We start from the raw sequence: 18,183 nt of genomic DNA on the forward strand, positions 1-18,183 counted from the left end.
AAAATCACTCTGTTCATGGTATAGACCAAGATTTCTCACCCACAACACTCTTGACATGTGGGTCAGGTAATTCTTTTAGTGGCTGTCCTGTGCATTGTAGATGTTTATCAATGTTCCTGGCTTCTCCCCACTAGATGTCAGCTGTGAGAAACAAAAATGTCTTGAGACATTGCCAGAAGTCCGTGGGAGACGCAGTTGCCCCTGGTTGAGCACCGCTGCTTCTTTCTCTGTGCGCCCTTGGTGACCCTGTTAGTATCTCTGTATTTATTGTGGATATTAATGGAATAAGATAAACCAAGCATACTGGTTACGAGTCTTTCGCCAAGTTCATCAGTGACACTCCCAATTCACTAAAGCCACATTATCTTTTTAAATGTTTCTTTTATTAGGTAGAAGTACTTTCCTAGAAGACAGGGTCTTGCATGGTGTCTTTGTAGCTACTTTGTAAATGTTGAGTTGGGTGAATTGAGAAGTGTGAATAGCATTTGAAACCTTAGGCATACTATTGCAATTTAATATTGGTAACCCACGCTGAACGTGACAGTGAAACTCAGATAGGTTAAGAGCAAACTGTCTTATAGAACATTATAGTAGCCTATGTCTCATATAAATGTTTTGCCTTGTATTCATTCATTAGATATCACTTGTTTCCCAGTTGAGATGATATGGCTTGCCTGATAACTACCATGGAAATGCTAAAAATTTTACAAATATCTTTATCCACACAATTAAGTTTTGAGTTTAGGTTTTTTTGACTTACAAACACATACTCATACACTACACTGCTGCTTAGTAACTTAACTTTTGAGTAATTTGCAGGTTTTTATGTCTGCTAATTATAAAAATAAAGGACTGGTGTCCCATTCTTCTTAGTTATAAAATTATTTTAAGTTCAAGTTTATTGTATTTATTATATTTGTTACAAAGTGAGCCTGTGAGAGAAATGGCAGCTTTTGGTTAATGCAGATCTTGAGATTGCTGCAGTTTCTTTTTATTCAGCCTTAGCATCTATTTTTTAAATTTCATTAAATTTATAGAAATACAGTAATCCACTGTTTTTACTGTGTAGTTCTGTAGGTTTTGATAAATGTTTGCAGTCAGGTACTCACAGCCAAGATACAGAACAGTCTGTCACCCCCAGCATTTCTGTCATTCCCCTTTGTAGTCAACCCTGTTTTCTTTCTTCAGCCCATCATTGATCTTTGTCACTGTAATTTTTCCTTTGGCATTTTTTAAAAGCAAATAATAGTAACAACATAAAAGTTCAGTGATTTAAAGCTTAAAATTAAGTAGTTTAAAGTTGAAAATCTGAAGACCTCTATAGATTTGTTGAATATAGCTGGAGAAGGAAGAACCAAGGTAAGATTGATACTTAGAAAGTATTTCCGTGATCTATGTTTTATTAATGTGAGAATTATATATTAAGTTGTAAATGAAGTAATTTATTTTCATTATGTAATTTATTAAAATTATGTTGAAAAATTTAGTGACCTTTTTTCTTTCCTTAGATATAAAGCAACCTTTCATCAATGTGATGTTTGTAAGAAAATTTTTAAAGGCAAATCAAGTCTGGAAATGCATTTTCGGACGCATTCAGGTAAAATTTAATGGGTAGTTTTTATTGGTTTTTTTGTGTAATCATTCAGGAATAAAATATGAATAGACTTCACTGTTATTGGTTAAAATGTTTTGTTTTTTCCCCATTAAGAGTTTTACTCATTATATTGAAGTTGATGTCATGAATAAGCAATATTCTGGCCTTCTATTCTCTTTGTATAAGCTTTAATACTTAATAATATTTTGTAGAATTCAAAACAAATTCGTTCCATAGGGTATTCACTCAGTGTTTAGCTCTCAGTTTCCCCTTTTCTGGTTGTTGATGGTTCCTCTATGTCAATGTAACTCTGAAGACATTTCTTTTATTTTCTTCTCTTTCAAGAGCACTTTAGGTATGACCTTATTGTTTTGGTTACCAAGTTACCATTTTATCCTTTTCCTTTTTACACAGTTAGTTGTGATTCGTAAGTATTTATAGTAGAGTGGTTTGCTTCAGCTGCTCTCTAAAGGTCACCATTTTCTAAATCTTTCTTTTTTTCCCATTGGCAGTGCTACATATTGTGAAATACAGACTGTTGGATTCTTCTGTATACATTGGCATAGTCCTTGTTTGACTTCCCACTTAGAAATTAACAATTTTTAAAGCTTTCTTTCTTATTAGGAAAGAAACCCATTTATGCATTTATGGCTGCTCTGTTTTATACTCACTTTGGATTTTGTCAAGCTATTATTCTGGAAGGAAAAAATAATTGGTTTCATAAATATTAAAATGGGAAAGAACTGGATTTGGGTAATTTCAATGGTAAAGAATTGCAGTGAAGAATTTATTACAAATTATAACCTCCACCAAATGAAAAAATCATAGTTTGGGGGTACACAAACAAATGGGAGTATAAAGTAAGGACCCTGTTTTAATGTCATCTTTATTTATAAGTAATAAGCCTAATAATGTCATGATTTGAAAGAAATGCTGAACTTACAGAAACCTAATTTGAGACCAGTGATGACTTAAGAATTATAAATCTGCAGAAATTATTCTAGAAGAGAAACTTAATAAGGGTTAGCTTAATAATTACATTAAGTTTTCTTTTTTTAACCATTGATTTATAGTAATTAGTTGATGATCCATGATAATGTAGAATTTCCATCTTGGATATCTCTTAGTTATTTGAAATTAGGAACAAATCTTTCTGCCTTTTTAAACTAAAGGAGTGAATTCTATTATTCTATTATTTGTGTTATTCTAGAGAACGATTACGGCCATTATGAAGTGAGAGGGAGACGTTGTCTAGCGCAGAAGTCGGCAAAGTTCTTTTGTAAAGATCTAGAGAGTAAATAATATCTAGAAGGTTCTCTGGACCAGATGGTCCCAGTTGCACCCACTCACCCTTCTGTTGTAGTGTGAATGCAGCCACTATGTGTAAATAAATGAATACAGCAGAATTCCAATAAAACTTTGTTTACAAAGACAATAACAGTTAATATTTGGCTTTCGGAGTATAGTTTGTCAATTCTTGATCTAAAGTGATCTGCAGGCTACTAGACAGGACTCCACAGTGACTGTTCCAAGAACTGGTCACCATGTTCCCAAGTCCATTTCTGAGATGTGCGGTCCAGTAACTCAATTTTATATCTGTGCACTAAGAATTAGAAATATTCTGAGGAGTTCTTCATAATAATCACTGAAAATAGATTTCACAAGAATGTCAGGTTATTAATTCACCTTCCATAGAATAAGATATTCATGTGTACTGGCCAAGGTGTCTTTTTCTCTTATCAAGGAAGCAGAGTTACTAAATTCATTAATCAGAAGGAGAATTATTAAGTGAGGTTATAAAGTAAAATTAGGTAGTGATTTTATGGAATAGTTTATCAAAGAAATAGTGAAGGGTATTGAGCCATCATTACCCTTATAGTGTACCTATCTAGTGATCAGAATAATTTTGTTCCCCAGATTCATCTTCTCTGCTCAGGGCATCCTTAGTGTGTACTCTCTGTACTGCTGGATTCTGGTTTTTTAGAATCCCCTTCATTAGATTCTATGCAGACCTTTTCTCTTCTATTAACACATTCTTTCTCTAGAGGATGTACAAATAATGGTCTGACTTCAGTTTGGGCCAAATTGTTTGAACATCTATTGCTTCGAATGAGTAGGCAGGATCAGTACCCACTCCAGGACTTGGAAATAGTAGGTGTTTAGTAAGGATTTGTGAGTGAATGGATTTGTCATGTTCTCCCATGACTGCCCTCTAATTGACTCTTCATTGTCTTCAAACCACCCAATTAGAGAAAGGAGTTGGAAAATGGATATAATATTTTCTTCTGCAAATGGCTTATTCTCAGCCATTATGTGTTTTGTTCATGTAATCCCCACACTGGTGATTATATCTGTTCTTCAGCAATGGTCCTGTTGAAATGTAATATATTCAGTTAAAATAGGCATAAAGCTGATAAATGTAGGACTTGATTTTAGATGTGGCAGAATTTTAAAGCTGCTTTTATTGAATCATATATATGTGTTTATGTGTGTGTGTTTATCACATTTTATCACATTAAGAACACAAATCTTAATCAACAGCTCAGTGAATTTTATCTATGTCTACATTCCTGTAATCACCACAGATCAGGATATAGGACATTACCAGAACTCCAGAAGCATTCTCCCTGGCCCTTATTGTCAGTAACCTCCTTGCCAAAGAATCATTACTTTGATTTATATCACTATATAAGTGGAATCATACATTAGTTATCTTTAGGTATTCTTGTCTGATTTCTGTCACTTAATATTCTCTCTGTGAGTTTTATCCATGGAAATAGTTTGTTTCTTTTTGTTTCCCAGAATATACCATAGATTATTCATCCACTGTATTTTGATGGACACCTAATTAGTATTTACTTGGGACTATTCTGAATCAAGGTGCTCTGAAATTCTTGTCATGATTCTTTGTATACATACACATTCATATCTCTTGTGTATGTGCCTGGCCCTGGGTTGCTGACTCATGGGACACTCACTCATAAGCTCTAGTTTAGTAGACAGTACAGTTTTCCAGTAATTATGCCATTTTACACTCCTGTCAGTAGTTCATGGTGTATGAGAATTCTAGTTGCTCCTCATTTTCACCAACCTTTGATACTGTCTTTTTTTTAAAGCTATTCTGTGGATATATAGCATTATCTCAAAGTACCTTTAATTTCTGTATAAGTAATGCTCTTGAGTACCATTCCATATGCTTTTTGGCCATTAGGATATCCACTGTTATGGAACACCTGATTAATAATTCTAACTTTCTTAGATTGGATTGCCTGTCCTTTTTTAATTGATTAATAGGAGTTCTTTTTATATTCTGGATATTAGTCTGTTATTGGATATCTAAATTGCAGCTATCTTCTCATCTGCAGCCCACTTTTTCACTCTAGTAATGGTATCTTTCAATGACTGAAGGTCCTGAATTTGAAGGAAGTCATCTATCAGTTTTTTTTTCTTTCTATTTAGGTTCCTAGTGTATCCTCCTTCAAAAACTTTTGCCTATACTAAGGTCATTAATATTTTTTCTTACTTTCTAGAATATTTATTTTAACTTACATATTTAGACTATGAGCCTCCTCTAAAGAAGCCTTCACTTCTTTTTCTGTTACTGGATAAAAGTCAAAGTTCTTTTTTTAACATGTGGTTATCTTAGTTGCCCTAGCACCATTTGTTGGAAAAACCATCCCATCCTTATGGCATTTCATTGGCTTGTTTTAAATTAAGCAATCATGTATGTGTGGTTTGTGTTTATTCTGTTCCATTGGACTATTGGTATATCCTTGCACAATTACTATACCATTTAAATTACTGTGGCTTTTGATTCCTGCTGGTATAAGTCATCACTTTGTTCTTTTTCAGTATCTTTATTATTATTGTTCCTTTGTGTTTTCATATACATTTAGAAACAGCTTATTAATTTCTAAACCCAAATACCTCCTGAAATTTTGTTAAAATGTCATTGAATCTTCAATTTTTTAGTTGATTATCTTTATAATATTGAATCATCCAAGCCGTGAACACAGTATATCCCTCTGTTAATTTGTCTTTCCAAATTTCTCTCAAAGACATTTTATAGTTTTTAGTGTAGATATCATGCAGATCTTTCATTATATCTATACCTCGGTATTTGATGATTTTATACAAAATTGTAAACTGTATTTTTAAAACTTTATTTTTTGTTTCTGATATATGGAAATGCAACTGAATTTATATATGACTTTTTAGTCAGCGGTTTTGCTAAGTTCTCATTAGTTTTTATAGTTCATCTATAGCTATTTTTGAATTTTCTAAGCACACCAACTGGTCATCTGTTAATAATGACAGTTTTATTTCTCTCTTTTAAAATCCTTGTTATCTTTCTTTCTCTCTCTCCTTCTCTGGACTTATTCCTTTTGTTGATGTTACCACCACTAATCATGTATGAATAAGAATAGCAGTGGTGGACATCTTTGTCTTATTTCCAATCTCCAGGGAAAAACTTTCAATATTTCATAATCATGTTTTTTATAATTTTTTTGCAGATACAACTTTTCAGTAGGAGTCTACTTTTAAGAGTAAAAGGATATAAAACAACACTTAAGAGTAAAAGGATATAAAACAACAATTGCTGGTGTTTGAGCCCACTCTTTACCAGCCAACTATACTGTCTCTGTTTTGTGGTAGCATATATTATTTATTACTGCTTTTGTTGTTAAGTTCTTCTAAGAATTCACATGGAAATTTGCTATTTGAGATCATTGTCTTACCAAGTGAGTGCATTTTTATTATTTCATTTTTGTTTATACAGGTGAAAAACCATACAAGTGTCAAATTTGCAATCAGTCTTTTAGAATTAAGAAAACATTAACAAAACACCTGGTTATTCATTCTGATGCTCGACCCTTCAACTGTCAGCACTGTAATGCAACATTTAAGCGGAAAGACAAGCTGAAATACCACATTGACCATGTTCATGGCATAAAGTCTCTGGACGACCCTCTCAGTACTTCTGAGGAAAAACTTGTGTCCTTGCCAGTAGAGTACCCATCTGATGACAAGATCTTTCAAACAGAAACAAAACAGTATATGGACCAGCCCAAAGTCTATGAGTCAGAAGCCAAGGCTATGCTACAGAACGTGTCTGCTGAAGTATGTGTTCCAGTAACGCTGGTTCCAGTTCAGATGCCTCACACGCAGAGCGACCTGGTGCGTCACACCACCACGCTCCCCCCGTCTTCTCACGAGCTACTGTCGCCACAACCACAGTCAGCCGACTATCCCCGAGCAGCGGATCTAGCATTTCTGGAAAAGTACACTCTGACTCCTCAGCCTGCAAATATAGTTCATCCGGTCCGACCTGAACAAATGCTAGGCCCTAGAGAACAGTCGTACCTTGGGGCATTGCTGGGTCTGGATAGCACTGCCAGTGAGCAGCATTCCTGAGGCAATGTAAACATTCCACAGACTTTTTCAGTGGTCGTGCGCTCATGGTAGCCTAGAGTCTGTAGGCTCTATTAAATTGGTAGGGCTGCTATTTTCTCATTTTCCCTAGTTTCTCAAATCCTTAGAACTGCTTCAAATCAAGAAAAAATGTCTCTGTTTACTGAACATGTGACTATTTGGACATATTTTGAGGTATAATATTTGAAGTGAACGTTTTTGTGGTTTTTAAAGATTAGTACTAATTTTTTAATGGTTTCTCAAACTTCAAAATTATTAGCTGTTGACATTATAAGGCTTTTTTTTAAAATCATCAGTGGAAATTTTATTCTTTAGTCTTGTTTCTCTTTTCTTCTTTCCCTATCTTACAAATAAGTTTAAGGACCATGTAGCCTTTAATAAGGAATATGACTATACTGATAATTGCCACTCTTCTTTATCCTAACTGAAGATTCATTATTATTTCTTCCAGATTTTTTAAAAAAGGAATTAGGAATTTGAATTTACAAGAAAATCTTGGATATGTTTTTTTCCATCTAACCATAATTTCAGGTTATCATCATCTTTGATTTTGACAAACGTAAAGCCAGAAGCATAACTAATGTAAGATTAGCCTCTTAAATGAAGTGTAGAATTGAAATAATTATCCAGACGATAGGCTTTTGTCTGTGCTTTGTTATGAATAAGAAAGGCATATACAGATCTAGGCATTAAATTTACAGTTAAAAATGTGTCAAAAGCAAAATATGAGTTTTAACTATGTACTATCAAGGTAAGTTCACCTTTTATATTTTGCCATTGATTTCAGAAACATTAACAATATATCATAGCATATATATTCATCTCACTAAGGGAGGGGCAGTTACAACTATTTAAATTTAATTAACCAGCTACTTTTGGTCTAATTTACCTTGGCTAACTAAAACTCTGGAAATAGAACTTAGGTATTTCATATATAATTGTTAGAAAAGGTGCCAAATAAATTACAAAATTCTTGTCTAACTAAGCTTAATGCTTTTTACTTTAAAGGGAACCACTACTTGTATACAGATTTACATGTAATCTAAATCTTTATTTTTGCTTTTTGCATAAGCTTACTGTCTGTAATTATCCTTGATTTTATTTTTGTATGAGACAAAAATTGAGGACTTGGTGAAAGAAAAAAGTAGTTACAGCAGAGCCTCCCTTATAAAAAATTAATTGAGGAAAAAGTCAAAATTATAAAATATCTTTAAAGTCATGCACTTTCCTTATTTCAAGTCAACTTAAACTTAAACTAGGATATGTTCCCTAGTAGAGGTGCTTGAAGGGTTAGACTAGGCAGGTTGGTTTAGGGTTAGCATGTCATCTGTATGTAAATTACTAGAAAATAGCAGTTTTAAGAGTTTTCTGTTTCAGTTTTATTTACACTCCTAATTGCTTTTAAGCACTTTTTTTGTGTAAACAGTAAATTCTGGCCCAGCCCTTGTGAAGAAAATCACAAACAAAATAAATTTTAGTGAGTAAAATTTAACCACTTAAAAATGGAGAAATTTGTTTGCTGAAGCACTTAAGAAATGAAGGTACGTTACAAGAACATTCACTATAGTAGTAGAAAAAAATGTTGATTATTGAGGCAGTTAACCAAAGTAGCTTATATAAAGAATAAAACCAACCTGAGTTTTTGCCTCAGTTATCAAGGTTTGGTTGTAATTATCCTAGAACCAGTAGATACAATAAATCTATTAATTCTACTTTTTAAGGTATTCTTACTTTCGTGTGGAAAGGTATTTGGGTACTTACATGATTGAACTTGACTATATGAGGTACTATTAGTCTGTTAGTCTTTCAAATTGACTTGAAGAAATACATATCTTTATGACTTCTATCATAAAGACCAACAAGACTTTTAAATGAAAACTTAGCATAACAAAAAGAAGTCATACCTAAACATGTACCCTGCCTTACCTATAAGCCAATGTAGGGAAGCTTGGACTTAGAGAAAGGCAGGTGGCATGTGTGTGTGTGTGCGTTGGTGTGTGTTTGGTAGCAGAATAGTGGGGATTGCATTTTCACATTGGAAAGAATACTTGGCTTTTTGAAGGTATTTACTTTAGAGTTCTTTTAAATAATAATTTCCTAATGCTTTAAATATATGGTTTGATTGTAGGAATTTGTTTACAGTATAGAACTTTTCTGGAATGCATCTCTTATATGAAAAGAAATAATATTCAGTTATTGTAGATAACTTAAACTTGAATGGTGATTTACTATTTTATAAAATGCTTTCACAGTTATCTCATTTATACTTCATAACAGCTCTGAAACAGAAAGGACATGCTGTATTCCCATTTTAGAGAGAAAGAATCTGAGGTTAAGATAAAGGACTCAGTAGATTAAGCCCACATCATTACTAAGTGGCAGAGCTACTAACAGGTAAAGAGAGCTAGCATTAATGAATGCTTGCTATGTGCCAAGCACTACATTTTCTCATGTAATCTTAAACAGTCTGGGGGTAGATAGTGTAATTCTTTGAGAAATAGTCTCAGTGGGTGAACAAACATTTTCTGCTGCCTCTAATTTCCTAATTAGAATATAAGCAATTTTGTGAAAACCTCATGCATTTGGACAAACTGAATGTATATAAGTTTTTGAAGTTGGCACAAAAAATAGGAAATGAGGCCTATTCTTTTCAGTTAACCTTTTGTAATTTTTGATTTGGAATATTTTGGACAAATATTCCATTAACTCTAAATTCCATTAATTCTGTAACTCTAGTTAAGTTTTTGAATCTCTCAACTAGGTTTGACCTTATACAGATTTTTTTTATTTTATGAGCATAATTTATTGTCTTAAATTAATTTTTAGCTGATAGCAGTTAGCACTTAATATGCATATTGAATAATTTAACAAGGGTAGAAATTTGTTAACTGAATCAGTTTTTACTTAACTGCACCAAAGATTTCTAGTAGGTATTAAAATAGTTTAAAAGAGTTTGAATTCTTTGTTGTTTGAATAACTATTTGTCCAAAGAAGCACAGTTGAAGTCCTAGGATTATGGATTTTTTTAAAAAATCAGTAGTTTGAATACTAAGAGTATTTGTGTTTATATGTATAAAAATAAGAGCAGAAGGAAATACTCTGGGAGTAGTCATACTGACAAACCAGTTAGAAGTAAGAATATTGTTTTCCTCAGTTTCATTAATTGAATGTTATCTTTTAAGTGGACACTATTAAATGCAAAATAACAAGCTTATTTTTTACACTACACTATCAAAATAATTTTTTGCCTTAGAATTTTTTTTAAGACAAGTTGAAGTTATTTTTGTAAGAAACCCCACCTATTTTTTGCAGCCTAAAATGCCATTTAAGTTAGGATTTGTTCTTCATGCCAGCAAGATATAACCAACAACTGTAGAGGTCGTAATCTTTGCTTACTTTTAAGTAATTTAGTCATTGACGGCTGGGAGAGAAGAGGAGTAGCAAAAATAGGTTCTTAAACTGGTGCTTTATTAAGTGACTTCCTTTTAAGTGATGTCATGAAATAGGTACACACTGATAATTCTCTGTCAACCTTGAAAGTGTCAAAACATCTCTGCAGAATAACTATAAACAGATAAGGACTATTATGTAATTATCATTGTTGCTTTTTACTCTATAATTGCAAACAAATTAAAAACACAAACTGATGTAAGTCCGAGTCTTCTTCCTACCAGGTCATTCTAATATATCGTTGAAAAGTCAGATTTGGAGCATTAGCTCTTCACAGTGTCCTTCAGACTGTCCTGTTCTGTATTGAATGCTTTGTGCCTTTTCAGTGTGGTGTTCCTGCCTAGAGTTGATTCTGCTGGTAATAAATGCCTTCGATTTGTCGCTGTGGGTCTTGTGTTTGTGTCGCCTGCTGGTCAGGCAGCACTTCTTAGGCTGCTTTCTGTTCACACAGGGAAATCGGCACTGAGTCCTGGTGGGAACATATGTCTTTGTCTTTGTAAACCTCTGTTGTGTCCTTGATGGTTACTGTGCAGCTGCTCCCAGGCCTGTGTCTGGATGCTTAGACACAGTCTAGATGTGTCCAGACAAATAAAATAAAATGAGTAGTGTGTCACCTCTCTGCCGCCTCCTCTCACCGACCCCCCTTTTTAAAAGTAATCAGTTACAACCACACAGCTTACTGAATGGCTTCTTATTTGTTTGCCTAAAAGTGAACAAGAAGTGGTTTGACATGAGTTTCCCATAGGAGCAGCACCGTTCCAGCCGACATGCAACTTGAGTTGATGAACTCAAGAAAAATGAGGACTTTTAAAGTTGTATTTGGATTATTCTGAAATTCAGTGCCAAATTGAAAATGACTAAAAATGTATTCTTTAATAAGGAACAGAGCATTTCTAAACTTTAAATAGTAATAGGGTAAATGTTACTTGCTATTAGAGTGACTAATGGGAAATGTGACAATTTTCTAAAAATTTCTAGGAAGTATAGAAAATTCTTCCTTAAATCGTCTCCTTTCTTTTGCACATTCCTCTCTTGGGAAACTCTATGGTGGTTTTTTTGGGGGGGGTAGTGAGGGGGGATTATCCCCTTATTTCCTCTAAAATTATTTTTACTTTAAGATATTTTTATCCTGAAATATTGGCATGCTTTCTGATCTGCCTCTTTGAAGTAGCATTAAGATAGAACTAATAGTATTAGATTGTGTGGAAGATGAAAGAAATTTTCAGTAGAGTGCCTATGTTTTGTTTACTTTTAATGTTTCAACTTGCTGTGATTTGATCTTAAGTCTGTGACTATTGAAAGACCCCCAAACAATTGAAATTTAGCCTCTGTAGCCAGTTATTAACGAGAAAGTAAGGATTATATTCAGAGAATAGAGAGTATATGAAGGTGGACGCACCTTTTTTTAAAATTGTTAGGTAAAGAGTACTTTACTGCCGCATTACTGTGGGAGATCCTAAAACATTTCTTAAATGAAGAGCATGTACCCTTCTTGTTATTTCACCTCTTTGTTTTGTATTCCTACTTGCATTGAAGTTGGACAATGTACTGTGGTGTAATTAAAAAATTTTTACTCCTTTCAGCAATCAGACTTTTCTTATCCCTATAGGTTAAACTGTATCACAGTTGATGAGTGTGGCTGCCAAAAACTGAGTACAGAGGTGGGCATTTGCTGCTCCATGTTATGTAATAAATGTTCTGATTAAGGGGATTTATGATGTATATTAAAATGGAAATGCTTTTGAACTTAGTTTTCAGTCTCAAATCCTAAGTTTTGTTTCTAATCATTAAGGACACTTAAAAGCAATTACAAAGAAAAATCTAAAATATCAAACTTAATTATTTTGTCAATTGTGTGAAGTATCTTGTGAGGTTTATAGATATTTTGGCTGTCTTGTGTTTCTTAAGTACAAATGTCTAGAAAAATTCAGTTCTCTGTAAAGACTAGGAAGTGTATTGTATATTGAACTAGTTGTTTGTGTTATTTTGATATTTAAAATAAATAAGAAGTTCTTTGGTCCAAATAAAGCATATCTAGGTTTTATTGAGCACGTGTTCACAGCATGGGAATGTAGTGCTCTGCATGTGTCCTTAAAAGTGAGTGCCAAATAAGTACATATCTTTCAATAATTACCCTAAATGTAAATGGACTGAATGCACCAATCAAAAGACACAGAGTAATAGAATGGATAAAAAAGCAAGACCCATCTATATGCTGCTTACAAGAGACTCACCTCAAACCCAAAGACATGCACAGACTAAAAGTCAAGGGATGGAAAAAGATACTTCATGCAAACAACAGGGAGAAAAAAGCAGGTGTTGCAGTACTAGTATCAGACAAAATAGACTTCAAAACAAATAAAGGAACAAGAGATAAAGAAGGACATTACATAATGATAAAGAAGGACATTATAGTCCAACAAGAGGATATAACCATCATAAACATATGCTCCCAATACAGGAGCACCAGCATATGTGAAACAAATACTAACAGAATTAAGGGAGGAAATAGAATCCAATGCATTCATTTTAGGAAACTTCAACACACCACTCACTCCAAAGGACAGATTCACCAGACAGAAAATAAGTAAGGACACAGAGGCACTGAACAACACACTAGAACAGATGGACCTAATAGACATCTATAGAACTCTACACCCAAAAGCAACAGGATATACATTCTTCTCAAGCGCACATGGAACATTCTCCAGAATAGACCACATACTAGGCCACAAAAAGAGCATCAGTAAATTCAAGAAGACTGAAATTCTACCAATCAACTTCTCAGATCACAAAGGTATAAAACTAGAAATCAATTGTACAAAGAAAGCAAAAAGGCTCACAAACACATGGAGGCTTAACATGCTCCTAAATAATCAATGGATCAACAACCAAATTAAAATAGATCAAGCAATATATGGAAACAAATGACAACAACAACAAAAAGCCCCAACTTTTGTGGGATGCAGCAAAAGCAGTTTTAAGAGGAAAGTATATAGCAATCCAGGCATATTTAAAGAAGGAAGAACTATCCCAAATGAATAGTCTAAAGTCACAATTATCAAAATTGGAAAAAGAAGAACAAATGAGGCCTAAAGTCAGCAGAAGGAAAGACATAATAAAGATCAGGGAAGAAATAAATAAAATAAGAATAAAACAATAGAAAAAAAATCAATGAAACCAAGAGCTGGTTCTTTGAAAAAATAAACAAAATAGATAAACCTCTACCAGACTTATTAAGAGAAAAAGAGAATCAACACACATCAACAGAATCAGAAATGAGAAAGGAAAAATCACGACAGACCCCACAGAAATACAAAGAATTATTAGAGAATACTATGAAAATCTATATGCTAACAAGCTGGAAAACCTACAAGAAATGGACAACTTCCTAGAAAAATACAACCTTCCAAGACTGACCAAGGAAGAAACACAAAATCTAAACAAACCAATTCCCAGCAACGAAATTGAAGCGGTAATCAAAAAACTACCCAAGAACAAAACCCAGGGGCCAGATGGATTTACCTTGGAATTTTATCAGACATACAGGGAAGACATAATACCCATTCTCCTTAAAGTTTTCCAAAAAGTAGAAGAGGAGGGAATACTCCAAAACTCATTGTATGAAGCCAACATCACCCTAATACCAAAACCAGGCGAAGACCCCACTAAAAAAGAAAATTAGAGACCAATATCCCTGATGAACGTGGATGCAAAAATACTCAACAAAATATTAGCAAACCGAATTCAAAAATACATCAAAAAGATGATCCATCATGATCAAGTGGGAATCACCCCAGGGATGCAAGGATGGTAAACATTAGAAAATCCATCAACATCATCCACCACATCAGCAAAACAAAGGCCAAAAACCACATGGTCATCTCCATAGATGCTGAAAAAGCTTTTGACAAAATTCAACATCCATTCATGATAAAAACTCTTAACAAAATGGGCATAGAGGGCAAGTACCTCAACATAATAAAGGCCATATATCATAAACCCACAGCCAACATCATACTTAACCAGCGAGAAGCTGAAAGCTTTTCCTCTGCGATCGGGAACAAGACAGGGATGCCCACTCTCCCCACTGTTACTCAACATAGTACTGGAGGTCCTAGCCACGGCAATCAGACAAAACAAAGAAATACAAGGAATCCAGATTGGTAAAGAAGAAGTTAAACTGTCACTATTTGCAGATGACATGATATTGTACATAAAAAACCCTAAAGACTCCACTCCAAAACTACTAGAATATCGGAATTCAGCAAAGTTGCAGGATACAAAATTAATACACAGAAATATGTGGCTTTCCTATATACTAACAATGAACTAATAGAAAGAGAAATCAGGAAAACAATTCCATTCACAATTGCATCAAAAAGAATAAAATTCCTAGGAATAAACCTAACCAAGGAAGTGAAAAACCTATACCCTGAAAACTACAAGACACTCTTTTAAGAGAAATTAAAGAGGTTACTAACAAATGGAAACTCATCCCATGCTCCTGGCTAGGAAGAATTAATATCGTCAAAATGGCCATCCTGCCCAAAGCAATATACAAATTCGATGCAATCCCTATCAAATTACCAACAGCATTCTTCAATGAACTGGAACAAATAGTTCAAAAATTCATATGGAACCTTCAAAGACCCCGAATAGCCAATGCAATCCTGAGAAGGAAGAATAAAGTGGGGGGGATCTCACTCCCCAACTTCAAGCTCTACTACAAAGCCACAGTAATCAAGACAATTTGGTACTGGCACAAGAACAGACCCACAGACCAGTGGAGCAGAATAAAGACTCCAGACATTAACCCAAACATATGTATTCAATTCATATACGATAAAGGAGCCATGGACATACAATGGGGAAATGACAGTCTCTTCAACAGTTGGTGTTGACAAAACTGGGTTATTGTCTAACCCCATACACAAAAATAAATTCAAAATGGATCAAAGACCTGAATGTAAGTCATGATACCATAAAACTCTGAGAAAAAAACATAGGCAAAAATCTCTTGGACATAAACATGAGCGACTTCATGAACATATCTCCCCAGGCAAGGAAAACAAAAGCAAAAATGAACAAGTGGGACTATATCAAGCTGAAAAGCTTCTGTACAGCAAAGGACATCATCAATAGAAAAAAAAGGTATCCTACAGTATGGGAGAATATATTCAGAAATGACAGATCTGATAAAGAATTGACATCCAAAATATATAAAGAGCTCATGCACCTCAACAAACAAAAAACAAATAATCCAATTAGAAAATGGGCAGAGGAGATGAACAGACAGTTCTCCTAAGAAGAAATTCAGATGGCCAACAGACACATGAATAGATGTTTCATATCGCTAGTCATCAGAGAAATGCAAATTAAAACCACAATGAGATATCACCTCACACCAGTAAGGATCACCACCATCCAAAAGACAAACAACAACAAATGTTGGTGAGGTTGTGGAGAAAGGGGAACCCTCCTACACTGCTCGTGGGAATGTAAATTAGTTCAACCATTGTGGAAAGCTGTATGGAGGTTCCTCAAAAAGCTCAAAATAGAAATACTGTTTGACCCAGGAATTCCACTTCTAGGAATTTACCCTAAGAATACAGCAGCCCAGTTTGAAAAAGACAGATGTACCCCTATGTTTATCGCAGCACTATTTACAATAGCCAAGATATGGAAGCAACCTAAGTGTCCATCAGTAGATGAATGGATAAAGAAGATGTGGTACATATACACGATGGAATATTATTCAGCCATAAGAAGAAAGCAAATCCTACCATTTGCAACAACATGGATGGAGCCAGAGGGTATTATGCTCAGTGAAATAAGGTGGAGAAAGACAAGTATCATATGATTTCACTCATCTGTGAAGTATAAGAAAAAGAAAAAAACTGAAGGAACAAAACAGCAGAATACTCACAGAACCCAAGAATGGACTAACAGTTACCAAAGTGAAAGGAACTGGGGAGGATGGGTGGGAAGGGAGGGATAAGGGTGGGGAAAAAGAAAGGGGGCATTATGATTAGCATGTATAATCTGGGGGAGGCATGGGGAGGGCTGTGCAACACAGAAAAGACAAGTAGTGACTCTACAGTATCCTACTAGGCTGATGGACAGTGTCTGTAATGGGGTTTGTAGGGGTGTCTTGCTGAAGAGGGGAGCCTAGTAAACATAATGTTCCTCATGTAATTGTAGATTAATGATATCCAAAAAAACAAAAGTGAGTGCCAAAACCATAGCAAGTGGAAAGCCATGTATCTTGGGGTGCATTTGTTTACATTTTCTCATAAGCTAGAGTTCATGTAGCCAACGTCCATTAAAGAGTTATTCTGTGTGACAGTGAGAGGGCCACTCTCATTCCTATCCCTCATTCCCAGAACTACACTTGGTCGTGGAGGAGACTGTTGATGGTTTAAGGAATATGTGTGTTACAGGCCAGGCCCTGCTCAACCTTGCAAGCTGTTACCTCCATCTAGTACCATAACTAAACCTTCAGCAGGCAGCTTTATCTGAGTGTTACAAGACCAGTAAAGTGTGGACAGGAGCCCATTTCTGCTCAGAGATCTTCCCATCGAAGGCAGTATTGTTTGGGATCCTTAATTGCTGTGTAACAAGTTATAGCAGATTTCGTGGCTTAGAACAACAGACATCGATTGCCTCACAGGTCCGTGGGTCAGGAATCGGAGTGGCTTAGCTGGGCTGTTCTGGCTCAGGATCTCATGAAGTGGTGATACGCACTGCAGTCTCTGGAGGCTGGGCTGAAGAAGGCTTTCATTCCCAGCTCCTTGTGGGGACGTTGTCCTCGGTTTGTCACCACATGGCCTCTCCACAGGCCTGCCTAGACACACAGCTTCCCGCCACGAAATAAAGAAGAGTAGCCAGGATTTAAGCTGCTGTCTTTTTATAGCCTAATCTAGGAAGTGAATCTGCCATCGTGTGTCATTAAGCCCACGCCACTCAAGGAGCACAAATTAAGCGTCTGCTCTTGAAGAGAACTGGCAAAAAATTTTGGGACACACTTTGAAAGCCATCACAGATTCCTTGGTTCTAGGTGCATGGATAGTGGGGACAGGTAGTCCGTCCTCAGAAAATGTGTCTATGCAAGAGAGGAAATATGCCTCTTTCATGATAGAAAGAGCTTCATGTACTCAGTAGCCACAGATGGCTGGCTGGGCCCCCTGGCGAGTGGGGCAATAGTTGGGCAAGACCACTGGCATATAAGCAGGGGGCTGTGTTCAAGCTCCTTGGTGGCCTCCATCCTTGCTGCCACGGCCACTTCGTTAATGAGTTCACCGTGAAAGGAATGCGGTCCCTGAGGAAAGAGGCTACCCAGCAAGGCATTAAAACCCAAGACGCCTGTAAAACCACCGATTATGAACTACTGGGAATCGGGTGTCGTTTGTCCTAGAGCTTCGCTCCCAGTGTCCCGAGGCGGGAACCAGCGCGGACACCCGAGCTGACGCAGGCACGCCCACCCACACCCACCACGGGTGAACTTTCTCCGTTTTCTTCCCATCCGACCCAGGACCCGATCGTGGGCGGTGCACAGGCTGAGGGAGGACCAGAGCCGGCTCATGCCTGCTGAGCTGTATGGCTCAAGGCTGCGCCGGGCGACCGCGGGAACCGCGCGCTGCCCGGGGAGACGCTGTTGGCGCTCCTGCCTTCCGCGCCCAGTCGGTTCCCAAAACTGAGAGGCC

The 18,183-nt window shown here is 35.8% G+C and overlaps 1 protein-coding gene across 1 annotated transcript in view; it reads left to right on the forward strand.

The window, feature by feature from the left end:
* The window catches only part of ZBTB41 (zinc finger and BTB domain containing 41), a 52,306-nt gene extending 39,801 nt beyond the window's left edge, over positions 1-12,505 (forward strand). Inside the window, exons 10-11 of the mRNA XM_073217224.1 lie at positions 1,509-1,597; positions 6,375-12,505. Of these exons, the coding sequence (XP_073073325.1) occupies positions 1,509-1,597; positions 6,375-7,009 (724 nt within the window). The 3' untranslated portion in view covers positions 7,010-12,505. The remainder of the gene's footprint in view (positions 1-1,508; positions 1,598-6,374) is intronic.
* Positions 12,506-18,183: the final 5,678 nt, after the last annotated feature.

The sequence above is a fragment of the Manis javanica genome, chromosome 11, assembly GCF_040802235.1.
Source record: "Manis javanica isolate MJ-LG chromosome 11, MJ_LKY, whole genome shotgun sequence".
In the NCBI taxonomy this organism is placed as follows: Eukaryota; Metazoa; Chordata; class Mammalia; order Pholidota; family Manidae; genus Manis; species Manis javanica.